At 33.4% G+C, this 17,750-nt stretch overlaps 1 protein-coding gene and 2 long non-coding RNA genes across 11 annotated transcripts in view; 1 reads left to right on the top strand and 2 right to left on the bottom strand.

Moving 5' to 3' along the window:
* Positions 1-17,750, bottom strand: part of LOC124440936 (eukaryotic translation initiation factor 2 subunit 1-like) — a 53,663-nt gene continuing 35,913 nt past the window's right edge. For 4 of the 9 annotated variants that reach the window (XR_006946832.1, XR_006946829.1, XR_006946830.1 and 1 more), the window contains 2 exons: positions 17,451-17,697; positions 11,770-12,246 (listed from right to left, as the gene is read on the bottom strand). Coding sequence is in view for 1 of the 9 variants with exons in the window: in XM_046991364.1 (XP_046847320.1) it covers positions 1,165-1,296 (132 nt within the window). In the remaining 8 variants the exon portion in view is untranslated. Of the gene's footprint in view, positions 276-1,159; positions 1,297-2,205; positions 2,327-2,474; positions 2,512-9,723; positions 9,862-10,387; positions 10,532-11,204; positions 11,455-11,769; positions 12,247-17,450; positions 17,698-17,750 lie in introns of those variants that run through there. The other 5 variants (XR_006946826.1, XR_006946828.1, XR_006946821.1 and 2 more) reach the window with 5 other exon arrangements.
* On the top strand, positions 5,149-6,846 carry LOC124441325. The gene is made up of 2 exons (XR_006946945.1): positions 5,149-5,245; positions 6,374-6,846. It is a non-coding gene; the product is annotated as an uncharacterized LOC124441325 (long non-coding RNA).
* LOC124441290 lies at positions 11,770-14,239 on the bottom strand. The gene is made up of 3 exons (XR_006946935.1): positions 14,228-14,239; positions 12,877-12,880; positions 11,770-12,056 (listed from the first exon to the last, which is right to left on the bottom strand). It is a non-coding gene; the product is annotated as an uncharacterized LOC124441290 (long non-coding RNA).

Raw genomic sequence — 17,750 nt, 5'->3', positions numbered from 1 at the left:
CGTAACTCTCACACCAACCTTTTATTGAAGCAAAGTTAGCCACGAAGGTAAAAATGTACAAATCAAGTTGAATATCTCGTTTGCACGCTTTGAAAATTGAAATAGGTCTGAGACAATAAGAATCCCTTGCCTCTGTGTTAGTGGTCCTCTTCGGTACGTTCGCACGTTGTGTGACGTCACCTTGCAGTGTCCCGTCTTTGCTAACGCAGGAAGTACAACAGCTTCTCCCAACCAACCAATCAAAATCTCGAGGAATTATCAAACCAAGAAAAATCCTAAAAAGGAGTCGAACGGATTTCATCAAACTTTTATTAACATCTTGACTTTGGTGAAGATAACTCACAAAGGAGGCTCAAATGTACGAAACAAAATACATATACAATATGATACGATACATCATTGTTTCATAAAACTAGCCATATTTTCCTTTATGTTATTGTTTTCTCCATTCGTAATGTCGACATAATCATAAAGTTTTTGTCGTTTTGTGAGCTTTTGTACTTTTAATACAGTTGACGTCATGATACACTTCCGCTTTTGAAATTTCAAATTTCTCGATTTCATTTGATGATATATAAAGTTAGAAAGGAGTATTAGAATTTTTCAACGAACTTCACTGACTGTATAAGTTCTGATAAACGTCAAAGGTGAACGTCGAGATTAAGTTAACATGAAATTTAAACTCAGAGCAGACAATGGAAAGCGACAGACAAACTATAGCATCGACAATCATAATTCATAACCAATTTTGATAAGATATTTTGACTCTTGTATCAATTATGATTCAAGTGACTTTTAACTTAAAACTTTCAAGGAAAATTTTCTCCGTAGGAAATTGTTAGCAATATGAAATTTAATGATCTTTCTAAATATGCTTTCATTTCAACGACTTGACATTTACAATAGTTTCACAATGACGAATGTCGTATTCAACACAAACTACACATTCAGAGCTGCAGTTTAACCAGAAGAGGGGACCTTCAAAAACTGCCTCGCGAAATACTGACAATGAAATATCTATTTCGGATCGTTGATAGAAAATAATTGATGTTTGTAATGTATAGGGTTTGAATAAAGTTTGAAGTTAAACTAATTGTTGTTCAAGACAACTGCAGGTAGTGTATGATAAAAATAAAACATAGCAAGTTTTAAAACAAACCACAATCATTTATGCTTCATCTTGTTCTTCTTCATCATCAGGATTATCATCATCACCATCAACTTCTGCATTTTGATGTTCAAGTTTTCCAGTTCCTTTGCAAAGTCTGCTTCATCCATATCTGTGACAACCTTTGGCTGAACAGACAAAAATGATAATCAATGATAGAAATTTATAGCTTAAATTTATCATTTGAAATCAACAAATTTCTTGTATGAATGCAAAGTCATGGCAATAGGATTTACAAGTACATTTCAACCTCTAATCTTGATTGTCATGTATCTGACATAATGAGAAGAACTGACAAAATAAACACAAAAGTAGATTGCTAAGCTCTTGGTCAGTAATGATCAAGGTTAAAATCTGTGGGTAAAGTGAAGGTTTGGATCAACAATTGACTTGTAATGTGCAAATCACACAATGACCTTCAAGGATGGTATGGGAAGGTATGTGGATAATATGGTGATTGCATGAGGATGATATATAGTGATGGTACTAGGATATGGTATGATATGAGGATCACATGGTGGTAGTACAAAGATGATGTGGTGATGGTTTGAGGATGATATGGTATGATATGAGGATCACATGGTGGTAGTACAAAGATGATGTGGTGATGGTTTGAGGATTATATGGTATGATATGAGGATCACATGGTGGTAGTACAAAGATGATGTGGTGATGGTTTGAGGATTATATGGTATGATATGAGGATCACATGGTGGTAGTACAAAGATGATGTGGTGATGGTTTGAGGATGATATGGTATGATATGAGGATCACATGGTGGTAGTACAAAGATGATGTGGTGATGGTTTGAGGATTATATGGTATGATATGAGGATCACATGGTGGTAGTACAAAGATGATGTGGTGATGGTTTGAGGATTATATGGTATGATATGAGGTTCACATGGTGGTAGTAAGAAGATGGTATGAAGATGATAACAAGGTGTTAAGAGCATAATATGCACATGGATAAAATGATACAGAAATTGATAACAGAAAGTTTGAGGGACGGTACTATATACTTAGAACAAATGTACCTTTCTTGTTCATAATGACTTCTTTAATGGTTTTGATTGAAGTTTCCAAAGCTTTTAAACCTTCTTCTCAATTCATTGTTGTCGTTTTGACAACATAGGTTGGTGGTGAAATACGATTTATCTTAAAGAAAAAGACAATTTATTCGTAAATAATCGCTGTGCTCTGTACAATCTTAACTTTAATTTTACAAACAAAATTTCCTAAACATACATACAAAAACATACAGAAAATAAACATTTGAAGATATTTTTTCACACTTGACACAAACCTTATGAGATCAAGCACAGAATGAATGTATTGCTTCTACTTTTCTTCGTTTGGTTCAGTTTTTTCACGTTAACATTTCCAAGTTTAACACAAATAACTAAAATATTCCCAAAATGGCGGCTAAAATTGTTGTCATAAGACACGAACAACGAAATGCCACAGAGTGGATAACGTTTTATTTGCAATAAACAGAGAAAGACAAAGAAAATAAACTCATTTTCAGTTCATTTTCAATGTTACCAAGTCAGTTTTCATAAATTCAAAAATATAATGTTCATTCTCAGTTGTTTGTTGACTAGTTCACAGTCCTCTGACCGAGGGCAACGAATAATTATCATTGCTAAATGTTTAAAATTCTATATGATAAATTAAAATAGACAGAATCATTGAATATCAATCTAATAATAGAGCACACAAAGCAGAGAGATGCTAGGCGACCAAATTAATCAAAATATTGATATCGTTTGCAACACCCAAAAATATCTTTTTCCTAAAATAAAAATACAGAGAAAATCCCAATGCTCTCAAAAAATCCAAGATTTTCGGTTTCGATTTCAAAAGTTCGTAAAATTGTTTGCTCTGAAAGTAAGAACATATTCAATATTTAAGATCATCGACTAGTTATAAACTATTGAATAAGTCCAACTAAACAAGAGAGAAATGCTCAACACTCAACAAGAGAGAAATAAATTAAATAGTCCATTCAAATATTCTGCATGTGTATGACAGTGTACAATATCTTCTCGCTGTTTTTTAACAGTAACCAGAATTTACCATCATTATTTGGCTTGTTTTGAAATCAACTACTTAGGAACACTTCAAGAGAAAACGATGAACTATTACATCGAAAATTATCATTTCATTCAAAGTTAATAATGACATAAATAGAAAAATAAATATATATTTACATACAAAAGTTTAAAGAAAGTTATTAAATGGCTACATTAATTAATTGTCAATTAGCTACAAGATGTAAACAAATATGTCCTTGAAAGTTTCCGTTTTTGAAAAAGAATGCGTTTTGAAGAGTTCGCATTTTACATTATTATACAGTGCATGGTTATTTTTACGATAATAAATAATGAATGTGATACTTAAATATATTAATAGAGATAAATGACTTACATTTAATTGAAATGAGTATAGTAAAACTGTAAAACATATAAGGTGAGTGGTTATTTCTAAATATGAAGGTTCTAATTCATCAGGCCAAAGTCAATTTAAAGTTCTTCTGGTATGTAAGGCGAACAATTGAATTCTTCAATACGGCTCTCTGGTATGAGATAACCTCCAGTACCATTTCCCATTTCCGCTCACTTCTCCAAGACGATCTTGAAAGTTTTCCTCACCATTGCTTTGGTTATTTTGCTCATTTTCTGAACTTTTCGTGTTCTTCGAAGTTTCATCAGGCAAATTATCCATGGCTGTGTTTGTATAAAATCAAGATAAGAAGTCTTTATTCACGGAACTTTTTCATACAATACACTACTTTAAAAGTTAATTGATAATGTTTAAAATTTGATTTTAATCTTACAGACAACCAAAGTATTTGATACACGATCGGGTAACAAGTATAGGAAAGAGGATTCTGAGACAAGTGGTGCTTTTAATTCGTTGCATTTGACAACAACTATTACCAGACGCAAATATAATCAAACATTTTTCTGGCCGAGTGAGCGCCTTGTTATATCAAATAAGTATTTTTGTAACATTCCCAAGAATCGAAAAATAAATAAAGCAGCGTAGACAATTTCATGCAAGTATGAACATAGCCCCCAACAGAAGTGAGAATAGATTCAAATAGACAATTGAATATTCCTATCCTCTTATGTCGTGAGGGCGTGGGCGCAAAATTTTGGAGTTAAATTTGAGATAATTTTCAACTGTATAAAAAAGGTATGAAACAAGATCAAAGCATGGCAGCTAAAATTAAAGAACATTCGATACATTCTGCATAAGGTCAAAATTCAGCAATTTAAAAATTTACATGATGTTAAACTGTATTGAACATAACGTCAGAAAAGCCTAAACTAGCTTGTACTGTCCATTAGAAATCCAAACCATGCAATTTTGTACAAATTCACTAACAACCTAAAAATGCAATAAGTATAAGCCTAAACTACTCTTTGAAAATTGAAAAAAACCGCAATTTTGTACAAATTCAGTAAGTATACTAATAATAAAACCAAAACCTATCTCGTAGCTTTAGTTAAATAAGGACTAACAAAATTTAGCTCAAGTAAAAGTATGTGTTCTCTTGTAAAAAAAGTACCTGTTCTTGAGAAACCACAAATAAGAAAAATAGAAATGAAAAATTGCTTTTATTCCTTGAGTCACTCATACACTTGTGGTCTTGTGCAAACTAACAAGCTATCAAGTATGTGAAGTATATTTTCGAGTCAAGAAGTATATGATGGGAAACATAATTCAGTAGAAAACAGCCAAAAGCGCGCATGATCTATTGTCTAGTGGTGTAAGTGGTCACGGTCAGGTGGTATCGAATAAAATATTCCATCGTATTATATTTTGCATGTGTTTATGCATGGACAACAATGCAAAATCTATATTGTGTTGTTTCTTGCCGCCTTTCAAAGTCAGTTGAGACGACTAAAGACGACATTTTGTTTGAGGAATTAAATACGGGCATCGAGGAGCATTCTGCCCGAAATTTTAGGAAAAATTGCTTTATTAAATCACAATGAAGGTGATATTGTTCAACATCCAGCGGCGTCAAGTCAAAAAACAAACTGAAAGATTGTATCGACTTAAATGGTACGAGATGGTTAATAAAATTTAGTATCATTGCAAAAATCTATCATCGGTTACTAGCGAAAAGCTGACAAGCAAGCCCATTGAAAATAACTGCACTGTCTCACAAATTTCTACCAACGTCGACCCAAACAAGATGAAGGATACCGGTTACTTATGCGGAAGGTTTTGTCAACAACATCACGACAAAGAAGACTTTCAAGCTAAAATTTTGTTGCTTTTGTTAAAGGTAGCGTATCTATATCTATGTAATCTGAAAATAAAGTTGTTTAGTTGCATTTGAATGAAGCAAATGCTGATGTTCAATGTGCGATAGGCTTTGGTAAAGTTGGCAAAGATGCTTGCATAGACTGCGGTCAAGCATATGTTGTAGTTGCTTCTCACTGCAGCTTTTTGTCGTGTCAAAATACATGATACTTTTCCTTTTAATTTTATCTAAAATATTTGTCTGAATCATTTAATACATGGGAACATGCATGCTTCACTGAATTGGACTTTGTGTTTCATAAAATAACTCGATGTTTGTAATAGTTCAATTTCAAAGACTCGTGAAATAAAACAATTTCATTTTGTATGACAGTAATCTACCTTCAGTTATAATCAGGGCAAATAGCGATTTTCTTGTATTGCCTGATTGCTATTGATTTGCATCTACAGCAGCTTTCTAAACAGGATGCTTCAAACTTTGATAACTTTTGCCATGGTTTTGAAACTACCATTTGGCACATTACACTTTAGTTGTACTGAGCATATGTAAGGTTTATGAAGGAAAGTCATGATGCTATGTAATAGGACGACTGCGTGTTAGCAAAAGCCATCTTAACACAAAATTACATAATTGTTTGCACATTTAACATTAGCATTTGCTTGTTTCAAATGCACATAAAGAACTTTATTTTCAGATTTAATGAACGTAGAAACACAGTCCACAACGAAAAGCAAATAATTTTTAGCAAGAAACCTTCCACAACGACAAGCGTAATTTCGTCCAATTTCGTGAGACATAGTGCTTTAGCCAATGATAGCTTTTGCAAAGTTATAATTATTACTCGTATAAGTCAAATTATTACAATCTCTTAGTTTGTTCTTTGCCACAAGTTGTTTAACAAAGTCTGTTTTCGAAATTTTCAGATGCAGAAGACTCCTGAACCTTTGTATTCAAAAGAACTGTCGTCATAAATCGTCTTTATTGACTTGAAAAGGCAACAAGAAAAGATCACCGACTTTCGCTTAAGCACGGTTCAAACGTCGTGCTTTTCATGTGCCAAACCTAATTCATATTAGGTACGGCAAAGAACGACGTGGCTCGACGTCGATTCAAAAGTCAAACTTAATTTGTCGAATTTTGCGCATGATCACAACGAGCAAATTAACCTATTAATCTAGGGTCGCACGACACTTTTCTTACGTACGATTTAATATGCAAATAAGGGAATTAAGACACTTGCTGGGCTACTTACTGTTTATTCACCATTAAACTTATCCACGACATTTACATCATTAAACTTACTATAAATTTAGGGTCGCACGACGCTTTTCGTACGCGTTATTTACCAGATAGTTTGTGAAAATTCATTAAATGTTTCAATATTTTATAGCAGATGAAAAATACCTCAATTTCAATTATTGCATACAAAGTTTCTACGAGGCATAACGGTATATCATATAAGAAATACATCAAAACTTTTGCACAACAACTATTAAACAAGAAATTTAAAACATTCTGTTTAACACACCATGTATAACAACAATAAACTAAAACTATTACCACTCGCTTTAGTGAGGATCGATCGTCATTTAAGGTCGGAGATTTACATTCAATTGAAATTTATTTTCAACATGAGTCAAATAAAATAAATAAGCTTTCTTACCTCTCACAGCAACCTCTCTTCTGAAGTACAAATCTCATATACTTCACAAAATAGGTCTGACTCTGACGGATTACCAGGGGCGGATCTAGAGTATGTCAAATCCGTCGCGCGACTGATGTTTGAAATTCAAAAATTACCTATTCATTTTAATTAAAAATTCATTAATTATTCTTACTTTATTATCGCATTTACTTCGTGATAAAAATCCAGCTTTTTTTATTATTGAAATCTAATGACTAATCCAATGAATATCTCCTTGGTAACCAGATCAGTTGAATTTTAATTGACCTGGAATAACCGACTGATAAGCGGGGTGGCTTGACTGGTTCGACGGATAAAGGAGTCTATGAACGCCAAAAACGCTTATTTCATTGGTCAATGGCCAGATCAGTGGACGATCTGGAATAATTTCGACCGATAAGCGGGGTGGCCGGACCTATAAGGGAGTCCACTTGCTATCGTGTAATTGGTTCGTTTAAATTTTTGTCTTACTGTGATTGGTTTGACCTATTTGGACTGATTGCCAACTGAACTAACATAGTCAAGCTCACTGTCTGAATTGAATGTTTGATCGTTTCATAATAATTTTCTAAAGCATGATAGAAACTAAACTACAATCAGATGGAATTTATGGAAATCTTTTACAAATTCATATATTGACATGAATGCTGCTTTCCAAACTGGGAATTTTTTCAAGAGGGTGAAAAATTTATGGATGAATTGTAAATGCTTGGCAAAGACGATCTCGCGAGCGACATTTCAGTCATTGATGTTCAAAAGAAAGCCAACATTGTTTTGAGTTTTATCAGCAGAAATTTACATCCAAAATCGTAAGTAAAGGACAAGTGAAGTGTATGCATGAATGCAATATATCAAAGTCAATTTATGCGAGTGTGTGATGCGATTTATGTTAATATGGCGTATGGTAAGCAGATTGATGCTTCTAAAATTGTTGTTCCGGTGGACTTTTAGCTATGATTTCTTTAATTGGGGAATCCTACATTCCTGCAAATATATTTCAATGGACAAAAATCTGTAGCCATAAGGCGCCATACTATTATTTACTTTATCATAAACAAATGTTTGGGGCTTTTCAGTTTATGATCATTGATCATTCAATCATTGGACAGTTATACTACATATTGTTTAAGATTTGAGAAAACTAACATTGATTACATGAGAAGCTGTTTAATATAACCTGTGATTTTGAGTCTTCTGATCCATGAAGCTTTTATTTTGACAATTTGACTGGAATGGTATTAAACCTGAGTATTTCACATACATGAAATGTTACATATTGTCCCCTTTATAACTGAACACCTCATGTAGAGATGTAAAGGTGTGTTAATCTACGGCTCATACCAGATTGTTTGCCATAAATTCCAAAGGGCTATTGATGTATGAAAAGCATTTTCTATAAACAAAAATGTCTTCCTATGTATGCAGATAAACCTTGAAATTTGGCAAAACAGCAAAGTATTTTTCATGATCACTAGGTAATTTTTCTGATAATCATTATAATTTCTAAACTAAATTATTTCAGATTTACATTTAAACAAGCTTTGATCATATGAAAAGATATTTATCATAACCAGTAAGCATGACACATGAACCAATTTTAACATTCATGTAATTATATAATTAAAGACATGTTGGTTACATTCTGTTTGTATTTGATAATACAATGCTACTAGTGATTGCTATATAGCACACTTTGCAGAAGATAATAGTCTAGTGAAATGCCTAATAAACATTTATGGTATTAAGCTAACCTTAACTGCAAATTTTCACTTTGATAATTTTTGCTTAATCTTTGGCAGAAAAAAATTTTGAGTTTTTCTCAAAGGGTGAACTTGCTGGCACTGATGTGGAGATGGGTAAAGGGTTACAATAAACTTGCATGGTTTGAAGTCTGAGCTTTTCTATATCTATAAACTGTCACTTATAGTACCAAATTTCTAACTTAACTTATTACATAGAGGTTTGAATGGGTGTCTCTAGGGGGGGGTCTATGCCTGACAACTTGGTAGAAATTTTTAAAGACTATATCTGTTTTTGAATATAGCATTATTGTAAAATAAATTTTACGTTCCTAGACATGCTAATGAGCCATATATTTGGCATGATAATGAGCCTAAATATTTGGCAAAACATTCAAGTATTGTTCACTTTATTTTTTTTTGAAAAAAACGTAAGCAAAATGTGTTGTTTTTACACAAAAACGATGCCCACAAAATACATTTTGTATTGCTCTAAAACGCTGAAAATGGCATTTTCAAGGCTCTGAAATTCAAAATTTCTCAGGGAAGAATGCCTCAGACCCCCCCCAGGTGCGGAGCGCCTCCGACGTTTTATGACTGATGTTTGAAAAATCCTAGATCCGCCCCTGCGGATTACAATGAGAAATACTCTACAAGAGTATGCACCGATTCTTATTCGAAGTCTGTCGTGAAAATGGTTTGTGACGTAATGGTAAAATGGTAATGAAGCGGGAAATTCGGTTACATTTGAAGCGGGAAATTCGGTTACATTTGTTATGTAAATAAGGCATAAGAGCGCAATAAGAGGCAATAAAAATTTGGTTTTTCACAAATAGAAAATACGACATCGAAAAGTACATTTGTTCTAATTAGTTAATATTTCAATTATCATTATGTTCACGGCAAACTTGTACAAATTATAGATATTTATAGTTCATCAGGAATAAGAACATGACAAACTCTGCTTGTTTTATTCTTTTCTCTGACGCTGCAAAAAACAGCAGCTCATTAAACATACGTCAGTTGTATGATTTCAAATCTTTGATACATCATACAAGTGGGCAAAATGTCCAATGGACTCAAGTGATGTCCTTCTGATAATAGTTACACAGTCAAAGAAAGCAAACATGAGACAAACATTGTGTAAATGGTGTGAACACTTGCTTTGTTATTTTATTTTGTTTTGGAAACACATAACTTTTCTTCAATATGCAAAAGACATTGTTATGATATCACAATGCATAATTAGCTTTAGAAAAAACTAATTTTTGCTTAAAGTTAACATAAATTATTGTCAATGTCACATGGTCCTAATATTATTGATTTCAATGCATTGGGATGGTGTCATTGTAATTTTCAAATAAACAACTAATGATTGAATATGTCCGTCTTAATAAAGCATGGGGTACTTAAGGAAATGGTAACAGGATGATATGAGGACAGTAGAGGTACCAGGGGGATGTCATTTTAGTGATACAATATACTTTTCATAGAAATATAAACCAAACACTTACAGGTTGTTGTAAAACAAATGTTCCTTTCTTGTTCATAATGACTTCTTCAATGGCTTTGATAGATGTTTCCAAAGCTTTCAAACCTTCTTCTCGATTCATTGTTGTTGTCATGACAACATTGGTTGGTGGTGAAATGGGATTTATCTTAAAGAAGAAAACAGTTTACAATCAAACAGTGAAATTTTCAAAGATTATTTATCATTGTATGGTATTTAGGCCTGGTGCAGCTGTTGTAAGATATAATTACATTGATGTGCACATTTGGTACATCTATAAATAATTAAATTTTGTTTTCGTGAACATCAAAATGTTCATCCTCATTGTGTTTATGTAGCAATATTGCAATTTGATGCATTTCAATGAGAATGATCTGTCATATACAGTGGTGTAAAACAAAGCTTCATGCTATTCTTGGTTCTTAAGGTTCATTTACCTTGACAACTCATTTATTGACAGTTGTCTTGTTGTACACAATGTTCAGTAGTATATATAATAATCATTCTACAATTGAAATCTTGACATAAACATATTTAAAAGTTAAAATGACATGATGAATATGAGGTATAGCTCTATTGGTTAAGAACAGTTCATGTACGACGTCAGATGATGTTAATGTTGATTCATAATGGTTTCAAAAAAGCTTGGCTGACTGATAATTATGCTAATAAACACATAACCCTGGCTGTCACATGTTACAATCGTAAACAAAATCTCAGCAAACTTTGGCATAAATATAAAGCAGTTTTAAAATTCAAAGGAGTAAAGATCTTTTATAAAGTCTAACGATGATCAATGATTGCAGTACAATAGAACTTACCTAAATGAAGTCATAATATTAAACGTCGCTCGATTTTGAAATAGAAATACAAACAATTCGTTGTTGATGATGGCACAAAATATGTACAAAGATATAACGCAGATTGTTCAATCAGTTGCATTTTTCAATGCAAAATTTTCAAGAACCTCAAACGGTAATACTATACATACAGACGAGCAATTCTGTCATTCTGTCTGAGGATGACTTTGAAATAAAGTCAAAAATTTACAGTTCACTTCTCGTCTTGTTTCGATGCATATTTTGCAATCTCAAGATGTCTTGCTTCTTCAGAATTTGTTTTATACAAGTTTACAGTTTGAGTTTACATGACTGACTTTACCGATTCTCGGAAACATCCGGTGGAAACTATCGGTATTCGCCGATTATTATTCGATGTCTGTCGTAAAAATGGTCGTGACGTATTCAGTGACGTAATCAGTTTCCGGCCTATAGATGTGGGAAATTAGGGATTTCATCTTTTTATGTAAATGAGGGCATAAGAGCGCAACAAGATATGATAATAAGAATTTAATTTTTCACAAAAAGAAAATACGACATCGAAAAGTACATTTGTTCTAATTAGTTAATATTTCAATTATTATTATGTTCACGGCACACTTGTACAAATTATAGATATTTAAAGTTCTTCAGGAATTGAAGGAAGATGTAAATCATACAATTCAATAAGAAGTTTCAAATATAAAAGTACGAGTAAAAATATTAAATATTCCAGTCTGATTCTTTCTGCTCCAGATTCCATCCCTTGATCCTCTGCAACACTCTCTGGAACGTTTTGTGAACGGGAATTATTTTTTCGTTTTGATGTACTTTCTCCAAGCTCTCGCGATTTTCCTCTCGTCCGTGTTTGATTAAAGTTAGCTCTGGATTTTTTCACCGTTTTCGCTCCTTTCCTTATTTTTGTATTACAAAATCACAGTTTTCGCGTTTTTATTCCTTTTACAAACTTCTGATTAAGGCAGAATTTTTATAACCAGTAGAGAGTTTTAACCCTGAAGCTCTGTTTTTTTGGCCTTGGTAACGACTGAAAAATAAGATGGAAAGTTGTACTGATAAGCATCGGTGGAAAAAATGTACCACTATAGTTTGTATCACGCCCACGGTGTTTCAAATCCTTTATAAAAATTCTAACATCCTGTCTATTTGTACCAATTGATTAAACGGACACTAAATGCGATTAACGGATTAAATGTATCACAACGGACACTAATAGCCATACGTAAAATACCACGAACATCGGGTCATGTATTAAGGAATAAGGCTGCGTTTACGCTATACCAGATTCGCTCATCACGACATCTTCATTTGCTTTAAAGGGTTAACTGTTCGGAGTATAAGCATTAATTTTAGCATGTCAATTAATTTTCGTTTTAAAATATGTACGTATGTGTAATGTGATGGCCAAGAAAAGTACCGAACTGAGAGTGTTGTAGAGCTTATTATGGAAGAGTATGTATCAATTTGATTACCGCTACATGATTTCGGAATAGACTGACACGCACAACTATAAATATTTCGGCTTCATAGATACTGCACCACTAAGTCCACAAGAGTTTTAGACGAATTATAAATTTCATCACGACAACTCAACTAATGAACTAACAGGAAGTTTTGCTTTGACATGTTAAACTAATTTAATCATCACTCTGCTGACTCTGCTCATTTATAGAAAAATATTTCGTTCGATTTATCGGTGAAGGACGAAGATTTTACTCTTCACAAAGCGTTTGGACGACAAATGACGATAGAGTATTTATTTAATAAAAACGGTTTCATTCAAAATAGCAATGAATTTTATGTTAAATTTGCGAGGACGTCTTAATAATCGTGGCAAAAAAAGCATCGGAAGTGGATATACTAATGATCGCTCGAGCTTTCTGCCGGCTTTCCAAGCGCGTGACACTTATATAGCAGTGCATTTTCATATCTTAAGGAACAAACATTACAGTTTGCGAAAGACATGGACTTATACGCCCAATAAGACTTATTCCTCTTTGTTTAATGTAACGTGTAATCAGTCCTACACAACAAGCTTGGTGTGTTAACTGTATCCACACAAAAAATATTAAAAAAATGACCAATCTATAGAAATATTTGTGTTTATTTGCCAAAACGCTTCCGTAGAAATATATTACGATCTGGCTGCACTCATCTGGCTGGAGAAACATGGCCGCCGGACTCAAAACAGGAGAGACCACAGATCTAATAATACACTAGATAGTGCAACGGCTTACATTTCATTACATTTCATAAGTAGTAGTTGAAGCCGGGCAAATTTACTTCCGGAGCCCCAAAGTAGTGAGAATCAATATGGCGTTGTATTAGAAAATATCTGGTCAAAGCTGATATCTTGCAATTACTTGCAAGTCACGACGGTTACATAAACTGGTTTACTCTATTAATGAAAAAAATCAATGTGACTATAGTTTTTCAAGAAAAAGATAGCAGAATACGCCAATACATCGCCGTAAAATTGATTTCAAGTGTAGCTCGATTTGAAAGCATCAGCAGCGACGAAGGCTTAAGATACTGGAATTTGCACATCTAAATATCGTATCACAGCACAATCTGCCACAAAATGTTCAATTGAACGTCGTAGAATTATCTTCCGATATTTATTGTCAAGTAAAACGAGTTGGAGATAACAGTTTGAAAGATTTTTCACGATTTATATAAAGTATATTGTTCACTGTACATAATTAAATATTGCACTGGATTATTGTACCAGAAATGCATTTTTCTGGTGTTTCTGGTCGGCAAACGAATATAGCTATGTCAAGATGTGAGTAATTAATACGTTCAGAAATTATTTACAGAAAGAATGTGAAGAGTCTACCTCGAAGAGTCTATGTCTTGCTTGTCTATGTCTTGTCTATGTCTTGCTTGTCTTGTTTGTCTATGTCATAGAGTATGTCTTGCTTCTTCGGAATTTGTTTTATATTATGAGTCTACCTCTGTTACACCAAATTTTTGTGAAGTATAAAATAGCAGGTCACTTGTGAAACTGTTGATACCACAGGTTGATACAATACACTCTGTCCAACACGGGGAAAATATTTACTTGTTAAAGCAAGAAGAGTCACCAGACTTGTAGTATTGACTGTGTTTTACACATATATATAAACAATGTATTGTCATAGTCTAAACCAGTGGGTTATATGGCCACTGCCCACAGTGCTTAATGTACTGTTATGGTGATGTTATGCTACTGTTTTCAACATTTTTATTGTCTTTTTTACCATTCAGGCATGTATTCAGGCATGTATAAACTTTCTACACATTCTTGTTATTGAAAATATCAAACCTAAATTATTTATTCTGAGCAAAATATTTAATTTGTGCTTGTAACATATGTCAATTTCTGACTGATTTTTGTAATATGCCTGTTCTATTACAATACATCCATAGATCGAGTATGATATCGCTGTATTTGCCACACGAACTAAGCTACACTATCGCAGATTGTCCTGTGATATGATATTTAGATGTGCAAATTCCAGTACTTAAGCCTTAGTCGCTGCTGATGCTTTCAAATCGAGCTACACTTGAAATCAATTTTACGGCGATGTATTGGCGTATTCTGCAATTTTTTTTCTTACAAACTATAGTCACAATGATTTATTTCATAAATAGTACAAAAAAGTTGATGCAACCTCCGCGATTTGCTAATAATTGCGAGAAATTAACTTGGAGCAGATATTTTCTAATACAACGCCATATTGATTCTCACTACTTTGGGGCTCCGGAAGTAAATTTGCCCGGCTTCAACTTTTATGTCAGTTGCACTATCTAGTGTATTATTAGTGTATTATCTAATACACTAGATAGTTGCTAGTGTATTATCTAATACACTAGATAGTTGCACTATCTAGTGATATTACTAGTGTATTATCTAATAGTTGCACTATCTAGTTGCACTATCTAATAGTTGCACTATCTAATAGTTGCACTATCTAATACACTAGATAGTTGCACTAGATAGTGATATTACTAGTGTATTATCTAATACACTAGATAGTTGCACTATGTGTATTAGATCTGTGGGGAGACGAACATCAAAGGCTCCGACCATTGTTCCCACATCGAGTGGCCGTTCATTCTTTATTCTTCATTCTTTATTCTCTGACGTATTGCAACATGTAAATTATTTCATGTTGTATCGTTTTTCCTCTGCCATGGTGCCGTCCTTTCGTCTGACTTAAATCATAGTTTACTGTCGTTTCTAGTTCAACTGTATCATTATTTGAAGCGGTTAAGCAGTTATTACGCGTTAGATAGTTTGAAAATCTGAAAAAATTTGCCAATTGCAACATGTAAATTATTACATTTTCTGTCGTTTTTCCTCTGCCATGGTGCCGTCCTTTCGTCTGATTTAAGTCAGAGTTTACTGTCGTTTCTAGTTCAACTGTATCCTTACTTGAAGCGGTTAAGCAGTTATTACGCGTTAGATAGTTTGAAAATCTGAAAAATTTTGCCAATTGCAACATGTAAATTATTACATTTTCTGTCGTTTTTCCTCTGCCATGGTGCCGTCCTTTCGTCTGATTTAAGTCAGAGTTTACTGTCGCTTCTAGTTCAACTGTATCCTTATTTTTACCATTCAGGCATGTATTCAGGCATGTATAAACTTTCTACACATTCTTGTTATTGAAAATATCAAACCTAAATTATTTATTCTGAGCAAAATATTTAATTTGTGCTTGTAACATATGTCAATTTCTGACTGATTTTTGTAATATGCCTGTTCTATTACAATACATCCATAGATCGAGTATGATATCGCTGTATTTGCCACACGAACTAAGCTACACTATCGCAGATTGTCCTGTGATATGATATTTAGATGTGCAAATTCCAGTACTTAAGCCTTAGTCGCTGCTGATGCTTTCAAATCGAGCTACACTTGAAATCAATTTTACGGCGATGTATTGGCGTATTCTGCAATTTTTTTTCTTACAAACTATAGTCACAATGATTTATTTCATAAATAGTACAAAAAAGTTGATGCAACCTCCGCGATTTGCTAATAATTGCGAGAAATTAACTTGGAGCAGATATTTTCTAATACAACGCCATATTGATTCTCACTACTTTGGGGCTCCGGAAGTAAATTTGCCCGGCTTCAACTTTTATGTCAGTTGCACTATCTAGTGTATTATTAGTGTATTATCTAATACACTAGATAGTTGCTAGTGTATTATCTAATACACTAGATAGTTGCACTATCTAGTGATATTACTAGTGTATTATCTAATAGTTGCACTATCTAGTTGCACTAACTAATAGTTGCACTATCTAATAGTTGCACTATCTAATACACTAGATAGTTGCACTAGATAGTGATATTACTAGTGTATTATCTAATACACTAGATAGTTGCACTATCTAGTGTATTAGATCTGTGGGGGAGACGAACATCAAAGGCTCCGACCATTGTTCCCACATCGAGTGGCCGTTCATTCTTTATTCTTCATTCTTTATTCTCTGACGTATTGCAACATGTAAATTATTTCATGTTGTATCGTTTTTCCTCTGCCATGGTGCCGTCCTTTCGTCTGACTTAAATCATAGTTTACTGTCGTTTCTAGTTCAACTGTATCATTATTTGAAGCGGTTAAGCAGTTATTACGCGTTAGATAGTTTGAAAATCTGAAAAAATTTGCCAATTGCAACATGTAAATTATTACATTTTCTGTCGTTTTTCCTCTGCCATGGTGCCGTCCTTTCGTCTGATTTAAGTCAGAGTTTACTGTCGTTTCTAGTTCAACTGTATCCTTACTTGAAGCGGTTAAGCAGTTATTACGCGTTAGATAGTTTGAAAATCTGAAAAATTTTGCCAATTGCAACATGTAAATTATTACATTTTCTGTCGTTTTCCTCTGCCATGGTGCCGTCCTTTCGTCTGATTTAAGTCAGAGTTTACTGTCGCTTCTAGTTCAACTGTATCCTTATTTGAAGCGGTTAAGCAGTTATTACGCGTTAGATAGTTTGAAAATCTGACATTTATTCATAATTTTTTGGAGCATTGTAAATTTATTCTGAATTATAACTGAAGTTTAGCTCAATGGCAAATAAACAAGAAATTTCAAACATTCTGTATGATACACCATGTATAATAATAATAAACTTAAATTATTAGTGAGATGATTTAACGATGGTGGAGCAAAACGTGAAAGTTATAAACAACACTGAAATTAGTGAAATGTAAATCGTAACTCTTACACCAACCTCTTTTACTGAAGCCAAGTTAGCCACGAAGGTAAAAATGTACAAATCAAGTTGAAAGTTTCGTTTGCACGCTTTGAAAATTGAGATAGATCTGAGACATTAAGAATCACCTCTGTGTTAGTCGTTCGTCGTCTTAGTTCGTTTGCACGTTTCGTTGAGTGTAACTTGTTTTGCCAACGTCGGAAGTACAACAGTTTCCCCCAACTAACCAATCAAAATCTCGAGGAATTATCAACCAATGAAAATCCTAAAAAGGAGTCGAACGCATGATGACATCATACTTTCATTCACATCTTGACT

The sequence above is a fragment of the Xenia sp. Carnegie-2017 genome, unplaced genomic scaffold, assembly GCF_021976095.1.
Source record: "Xenia sp. Carnegie-2017 unplaced genomic scaffold, XeniaSp_v1 HiC_scaffold_1, whole genome shotgun sequence".
NCBI lineage: Eukaryota > Metazoa > Cnidaria > Anthozoa > Malacalcyonacea > Xeniidae > Xenia > Xenia sp. Carnegie-2017.
Note: the sequence above shows the minus strand (reverse complement) of the source record. Positions and strands in the feature narration are given on the sequence as shown.